At 34.7% G+C, this 8,406-nt stretch overlaps 1 protein-coding gene across 1 annotated transcript; it reads left to right on the top strand.

Moving 5' to 3' along the window:
- The first annotated feature begins 2,445 nt into the window (after window positions 1-2,445).
- Window positions 2,446-3,168, top strand: LOC149839759 (uncharacterized). Its single transcript, XM_090004921.1, has one exon. It carries the CDS (start codon window positions 2,446-2,448, stop codon window positions 3,166-3,168), a length of 723 nt encoding a protein of 240 aa, XP_089861047.1.
- The last annotated feature ends 5,238 nt before the right edge of the window (window positions 3,169-8,406 follow it).

Raw genomic sequence — 8,406 nt, 5'->3', positions numbered from 1 at the left:
ATATATATATATATATATGTTTTTTTATAAGAAGGGAAAGACTGACTTTTTTGGATGTGATAGAATTTGCTTAACTATAATGTGCATGTTTATCGTGTCTTGTTCAATATAAAACCTTGGTACCCCCACTCCGGCCTCCCTATCACTTCAGCCTTAGAACCACTCCCACGCACACTCTAAGGCTCTATTTGGGAGTCATTGTCGAAAGCGGAGATGGAGGTTTCAGGATTTTTTTCTCATCTCTTCTGATTAGTTTGGCGTAATTGGAATATTTGGGTATACTTTCATTTTTTATTTTTCCAAACTAGTTGGTGAAATTCATTTTTTCTCTATCCCTAACCAAAAGCATATATTTCAATCAAATAAGCTAGCTCAAACCCAACTTGGAACTCATGAGTCATGATGAGCTATTGTGGCTTCAATCAAGCTAAAAAACAAAGAAGCTTGATCTTGAGCACATGTGCTAAGAAAAGGTAATAAGGTGATACTAGTGTTGCAAGTGGGTCAAATTCAATATGGGCTTTTTGCAAATTTTGATGTTTTGGATCTGATTCAATTGGCCTCTCCCAATGTATTTTGTGGTCCAAAATTCAAACCATTTACATCCTTGGATAATGCAGCAACACACTAAGAGTGTGCAATAATTTCTCATGATCCTCGTTGTGGCACCTGCGAATTTTGTTTATTTTAACTTTTAAATTCATGCAAAATTCAAGTTAAATTCAGGCAAAATTTAAGAGTTTAAGTTAAACTAAGATCCTAGTTAGGTCTATTACAAACCATAGATTTCGTAGGAGATCAGATTTAGTGATTTTGGTTATGGGTTGGTTCAAAAAATATAATTTTTAAAATTGATCGGCCTCTATTTTGGTTTTTTCAACTTAGATAAGGTTCAAAATTTTGTTGTTTAAAATTGATCGGGCTGCATTTTGGATCTAACACAACTAGATTGGATATAATTAATGACATTTTGATCAAAATAGGGATGGATTGGGTTTGATATAACTCAAGATATTTTTGGATCCAATCTCATAGGATTGGACACAGGGTTGGATGCTCCAAACAACGTCATTATTGTTTCGATAGAAATTTCAGTTAATCTATGGCTTACCTATTAGATCAACATTGACATTTCTCATTTCGAGGGCATCAAAATTGACTATCTACATGCCCAAATTGGTGTTGATTTAAGTGTTTTATCATCGACCGAAGTTAATGCCTAATTGTAGGTCAAAAATCAATATTTTTTGGTGTCAGCTAAATTTTCTTGTTGATTCATGTGCGTATGATTAAATCTAAGACCACCACGATGATCTATGTTTCAAGGGCTATCAAATCAACTACTTAAACATTGAATTCTAATAGATCTTTGGATTTATAGGCCTCCCAAAATGTTACCATGCCACTGAAGTTCAAGCCAGGGTAAAAATACTTCACATTTCTTCTCTACCTTAGTTAATTTCAAAATTTAATAAGTTAGGATATATAATTTATTTATTTATTTTATTAATAAAGAAAATTAATATATATTAACCTTTTATAATAGAGATGAGACTTCTGCCTAAGCCCATTTATAAGTAGAGGCCCTCATAAGAAGGATAAACAAGGTTAGTTCTCCCTCCCTCTCTTATTCTCATTAAAATTTTCTAATATTTCTCTCTATCATCATCTTCTTCTTCTTTAAAGCTTTTCCAGCAGCCATTGAAGTTGCTCCAAGGTGCTAAGATGAAAAATAAAGGTATTGGTAATTATGAAAATACCTTTCAGGTAGGATTCATCCTACTTGTGGCATAGATCGAATGCAAACACATAAACTATGCATCGTGAATCATATATGGAATAAGTTTAAAAAAGGTTTTAAAAGTGTTTTTAATTCAATATCATACTTTGAAACAGATTTACAAAATTGTTTTTGGTAAAGTTATAACCAGAATGATGTGCATGTGGAGGAAAAAACATTGGTATTGTTGCGAGAAGCGCATTTTCAGTAGATCAATTACTGGTCAACCCAGCTTTGCCAAATCTAGTAGGAAAAGTGTGTGAGCTATGCGCTAGCCTTGCACACTTTGTTTCTGAGTGTCCGACAACACCACTCTATCCTGAATTCGTTTAGGAGCAAGTGAATATTGCCCAAGGTTTCGTCAGATCGGCGCACAATCTTTATGCACCCACCTATAACCCGGGATGATGAAAGCATCCCAACTTTGCGTGGAGAAATCCATAAGAGCCACCCCACATATCTCCTCAGACATAGCACAAACAGGGTAACCTTTCACAAGGTTACCCGCGACCCACATTCCCTCAGGCCCCTCCCAACTTAGCTTGCCTTCTCCTCAAGAGCCCACATCGAGCCCATCTTTTCAGAAGAAGCTGCTCGAGGCATTTTCTGACATTAAGGCCAATCTTTGTTCCCACACACAGTCAATAGCAAAGATAGAGACTCAGATGGGACAATTGGGAAAGGCCTTGAGCAGGCGAAGCGAGGAAAGCCTCCCTAGTCAGTCTGTTGTCAACCTGAAGGGGAAGGAACCAATGTATCAAAACCTGTACCTCACAGAGTCCCACCAAGAGCAGGTCAACTCTATTATGACTCTTTGGAGTGGAAAGACATTTCACCCTACTCAGGAGTCGACTGGCGAGCCCAATGCCACACCTATTGACCAGTCAATCTCCTCCACTAGGACCAAGCAACGCCCATGGCTTGTGCCTTCTTCGTATATCCCTCGAGCCCCTTTTCCGCAGGACTTAGAAAAATTGATTGCTTTTGGCAAGCAAGGGGTGTGCATGCATGAGATGCTTGACATGTTCAAGCAGGTTCACATAAACATCCACTTGCTTGACGTCATCCAACAAGTGCCTTCTTATGCAAAGTTCCTCAAAGAACTTTGTACGCAGAAGAAAAAATTGAGGTCGTTGCCTAAGATGATCTTCTTGACTGAGCATGTGAGTTTCGTGTTTAGGCACCAAGCCTCACCCAAGTTCAAGGATCCTGGGGCACCGATCATCTCGTGTGTTGTAGAGAACATGACTATCGAGCGTGCATTGCTCAATCTTGGAGGAAGTGTGAATATTTTGCCGGGTTCCCTGTATGACACTTTTGAGATTGGAGATCTGAAGCCCACGACGACTGCCTTGCAGTTGGCTGACAGGTCTACCAAGCGTTTGTGAGAATTCTTGAAAAATGTGTTAGTTAAAGTCGAGGGCTTCTACTTCGCTGTCAATTTTCTTGTTCTGGACATCGAGGGCACTAATGTCACTCACCAGATCTCCATTATTCTGGGTAGACCATTCTTGGTTGCTGCCCACGCTCGTATCGATTGTCATAATAGAGAGATGGAGGTTTCTTTCGGCAACAAGCGTGTGCAATTATATATCTTTGATGTTGCCATGAGTGACAGGAAATGACGAATGCTTCCACATGATAGATATCACAGGAAAGCAATCCAATCCGCAGTTGGATGTGTGTTGTTCGGTTTATGACTCTCTATCTTTTGAGAATAGCCTCCATATGGAGACTAATCTTGTTCTTTCTGTTAGTTTAGAGAGTCATCATAGGATCCAGAGGGGTAGAGTTGGAAGAAACATAGTACGCAGTGTCACAAATGACACTCTTTTCTTGAGAGCCCCTGATTGAGCATAACTTCACGTTCATTGATCTCCTGGACGATGAAGGGTCACCAGAGATCCGTCTGGCTGAAGATGTAAAACCTAGCTCTTTACGGGAGACAAACCATATTTGTGATTTACCAGTAGTAGCTTTAATAGTTTTTCTGTTTTTAGGTAGTTTTTCTTCATGAGCGTGAATGTCAGATTATGTATGCATTGCATTTTTGGTATATTTTTATGAGTTGTATAATATTGAGATAGGTAGAATCTATGCAGATTCATTCATATGCTGTATCAGGTAAGGTTTCATAGTGCAGATTAGGTGACTTCTACTACTTTTCTCCTAGTTATTTTTGTTCTCATATGCATTCACTCAGTTTCATGCAAGCATGGGAGAGTGCCACTGAGGACAGTGGCATTCAAGCATGGGGGAAGGTATAGTTGCACACCCAATTTTTTTTTGTCTTTGTACTTGCACTTTTGATGACAACTTATAAAAATTAAGCTTTTAAGGAATGAGTTTGACCTTATATGAATGCTTTATAAAATATAATGTTTTTAGAGAATTTTTAAGCCCCACAAAAAAATTTCTGACATTGTTCTAGAAAACCATGGTTATTTATGTGGATTTCAAAGAAATAATTATAGATGCATGTTAGAGTTTATTTTGGATCATAAGTATGAATATGCACAGTTTTATTTTAAAAAAACTAAGAAAATAAACAATATTGCATTCATGAGCTCAAAAAGTGAAGAGCGCATACGTTTAGTTGTTTGGTATCTTCGTATTCCCTAATAGCTGTGCTTAGACACAAGTTAAAGTGTTTGATTTCCATGTTGAAAATGATAATGAAGGAAATTACTTCTTTGTCTAAGTTGATATCTGTGACCTATTTTGTTCGAGCAAGTAGTGCTTGAGGGGTGTTTACACCTGGTGCCCTAAAGTCATCTGGCTCGAGAGTCACTGGCCTGAAAGCCCGTTATATACACTTTATAGAGAGCCTAATAAATGTTGACATTGCACATGATAGAGAAGCAGACTATACGTAAAACTATAAAAATTGAAGGTCTAGTGACTTGAGCGATTAAGTCTGAGGGGTACTTAGTATTTGGTGCCCTAAGGTCGTCTCGCATGGGAGTCACTGACCCAAAGCTCGTTACACGAGTCACGAAAACTGAAAATTTGATATATTGCTCAATAAAAGAAAAAAAATGTGAAAAAAATTAAAAATCAAGAAAAAAAAAGAAAAGAACCTAAAAGAGAAAAGTTCACTGCTTAGAATCAAATAGTGAGAAAACCTGTGCAGAAAACATACGAGGAGGATAAGTAAATAATGACATGTATATATTTGATTTTCTGAGAATAAAGCATATATGATTATGATATTTAGAAAAGTGAAAAAAATAGTTTCTCTATGGTGGTCTGTAAAAGATTCTAATCATGTTTTGATAATGTAATGGTACGAAATATTGGTGAAAGCGAAATCCTTAGCTGCCTAATGGTTTTTGAAGTTTATTATTTTATGCATACATGACAGAGATGTTTGTGGGTAGCATCACTGCAAACCCTCACGAGACCTTACTCATCCACTGGGATAACCCAGGGGTTTAAAGGACTTGTTGCATATGCTAAATGCAATCATGATTCCTAGGAAAGTGAGTTAGGTTTTTGTCATGATTAGTTTGTTATTTTTGCTTTTTGCTTCAGTTTGCTCAAGGACTAGCAAACGATAAGCATGAAAAATTTTCATCATGCATAATATTTACATTTTATTCATACTATTTTATGCATGATCTAGAGAAAAATTATATTAAAAACTTATTTTTATCGTTAGTTTTGAGAAACCACATCGAAATAAAAAATACAAGAAAATCGTCAATTTCAAAGCTTGCCCTGCATTTTTTAGTGTTTGATCTAATTTAGGAATTTTTAATTTGTAGTTTAATTAGATTAGGAGAGTAGTTACTAATTTTAATTAGTTTAAAAAAACCACTTTTGAAAAACACAATTTTGAGAAAGACTTGTTTTAAAATTTCTGATTTTTTTTGGACTTCCATAGAAAATATGTTTTAACCTAATTTTTATTATAAATAGAACTTTTTCAGCCACGGAAGTTGTTTTTACCTCTTGAAAAAAATGCAGCCTCTTCTCCCCTCTCTCTTCTCTTCTCTTCTTCCTCCTCCTCAATCCCAATCGGTTCTCCCCCGTTCTCTTCTTTTCTCTTTCGAATTCATCTTACTTGTAATGTATCTCTGTCGCAGGTTCTTCTTGCCTTACTCGATGGAGGCACGTGCTGATCGAAGGTAAAAACCATCTTCTTCTCAACCTCTCTATCGGATGCGGATCATATGGTTTGTATCTTCTCCCCCATCTTCGTAGATTTTTAGGTTCATCGCATGCATATTTTTTACATTCTGCGTGAGCATTGCATAAAACATATTTTTTCTTTGCTGTCATTGCATCCAAGTAGATTATTTCTTTTCAGCCTTTGCATCGTAGTTAGATATGTTCAATTTCATGATGTTTGTTTTCCGAATAGTTTTAATTTTGATATCATAGTCGTTTAATATTTTTTTTGTTAAGTACGCATGACGTCAAACTGCAATGTCGTTTTAATTTTTTAGTCGGTTTAGATCACTGGACATTTAATTTTTTGACTCAATCATTTTTAAGCTCTGCATTTTATTCTTTATTCATCCACTGCAAATCACGGTTCAAGTTATTATAAAAATCACTGCGTACATCACAACGACAGTATTGAATGTTGAGAAAAAAATTTGTGAAGCCACACGGTCAAATCACGCAGTGCGTGTGTATTTATGCAATTTGCATCCCTACACAAAATTTATTTAGCGTATGACGTTAGTTAAGCCGTTTGAGCCTTATTTGTCTCTTTCTGTTATCATTTAGCATCATGTTTTATTGATTTTGTTTGTTGTTTGATGTTATGTTCATTTAGTTTGTTTTATTTACTTATTAGTCTTTGTATTGCTGATTAGGTTAACGTCCTTTCTTTAGATCTTTTCCATCAATTAGCATTATTACGTATTAGTTAGCAATTGCGTGTTTTAATTGTGTTTGATTTAGTTATTTTTGTTTCATCATGATTATTAGTATGTTGCTTATTATATTAACTGTTTTGAACGCAGGAGTTAGTTTATGTGTTCAGATATTTATTTCATTAGACGTTGAGTACATAGTTTGCTTCTATTATTTCATTTGAGTACTGAATAACGTAGGTTAATTATTATGTTAGTTTCAATTTTAGTTATTGATTCTGAAAAAATGGTACAACACAGTCTCTGTTAGATTAATTTAGTTGTTTTCCTTTTAGTTGTTACATTAATTAGATTCTTAAATGTTAGTTTTGCTATTTTGTCATTTAGTGTTAGTTTGCTATTAGTTAGTTCATAGTTAGTTACATGATACAAGTTTATTCTATGTTAGTTTAATTCTTATTTTTGTGATTTTTCATTGAAACTAACATTGAATTTCTGTGAGTTTTTGTGTTTCATTTTGTGTTTTGTGATTTTTGCAGGGAAGCATCGTACTTGCGGTGAGCTACATTCTGAGCCCCTGAAGTGCCCTCCGAGGTCCCTTCAGGCCGTCAAAGAGCCCTCAGAAAGCCATTTATCAAATCGTACAAAAGTGAACAAAGAGGCAAAGAAGGGACACAAAAGATAAAGAGACTCGAAGCACTGAAGACCTTTTCTCTTCTTTTTAGATTAGGGTTTATTTTATTTTATTCATTTAATTGGGTTTCTAATAAGACCATTATTTTATTGTTTAAAGTCCTCCGCAAAGGGCTGCACTCTCTCCTTATTTACTCAATTAATTAATTTATTTTTTTTGCAATAAAGCGTAGTTTAATTGTGTACTTGAATACAAAGTATTTCTCATTCCCTGAGATTGACCCAGACTCCACCACTCGTGCAAGCCAGTTTTTATTATTTGATGCACGGTTTATATAAATATTTTTATTAAAAAATTATTTTAAAATGCTTTATTGAAAAAGTTGCTTCAGAGCATAGTTGTTCTGACCTGTCAGTACGACTGTTCTAACCAAATGTTTGGAAAGCTCTAAAACCCTAATCAAGACTAATCAAAATAAATTATAAAAAATCTGGGTGAAAGATAACATGTATAACAAGATTCTATAAAAAGGATTTTGTCAAAATATTTTTCTATAAGTCTTAAAAAAATTCTCAAATCAGAATAAATTTTTGTAGTTTACAGGATCTGTCAGATATTTTTCCTGAATAGGGTTTAGTTCCAGAATTTTCTTGATTTTATTATAATGAATTTTGCAGTTTTGTTTCTTGGACTGTGTTATTAAAATAATGGGGCAATTCCACTAAAATGTAGAGAGTTAAATTCAGTTCATGTGTTTTTAGCAGATTTTTCAAAATCGAGTTAACAGGGATCCGAACTGCATAATATGACAAGTGTTGATGCTAGGTTGTATTTTATTTTATTATGGCATGTTTATTGATGCTTAAATGAGATATTAGACTGATATGCATGTTAACTGGATGCATTTCATTATTGATTGTATTGGACATGCCTAAATTTCAATGATTAGCCTACTTTGATTATGTAAATATATATTGATTATATTATTATATTTATTTTATGGTAGAGACTAATCAAAAGTATGCATTGAGTGCCATAAATATTGTTGCATATGAACCTTGAATGTGGTTGCATGTTTGCATTGGTACTATTAACAAGAGAGTTAATTAAGAAATCAAAATAAAATTAATTCTCTTGTAGCTTATTAAGAGAGTAAACTTGGTCAT

Source organism: Nuphar pumila, chromosome 4 (genome assembly GCF_984573655.1).
Source record: "Nuphar pumila chromosome 4, dmNupPumi1.hap1.1, whole genome shotgun sequence".
NCBI classification, from domain to species: domain Eukaryota; kingdom Viridiplantae; phylum Streptophyta; class Magnoliopsida; order Nymphaeales; family Nymphaeaceae; genus Nuphar; species Nuphar pumila.
This window is presented reverse-complemented; position numbering and strand designations above follow the sequence as displayed.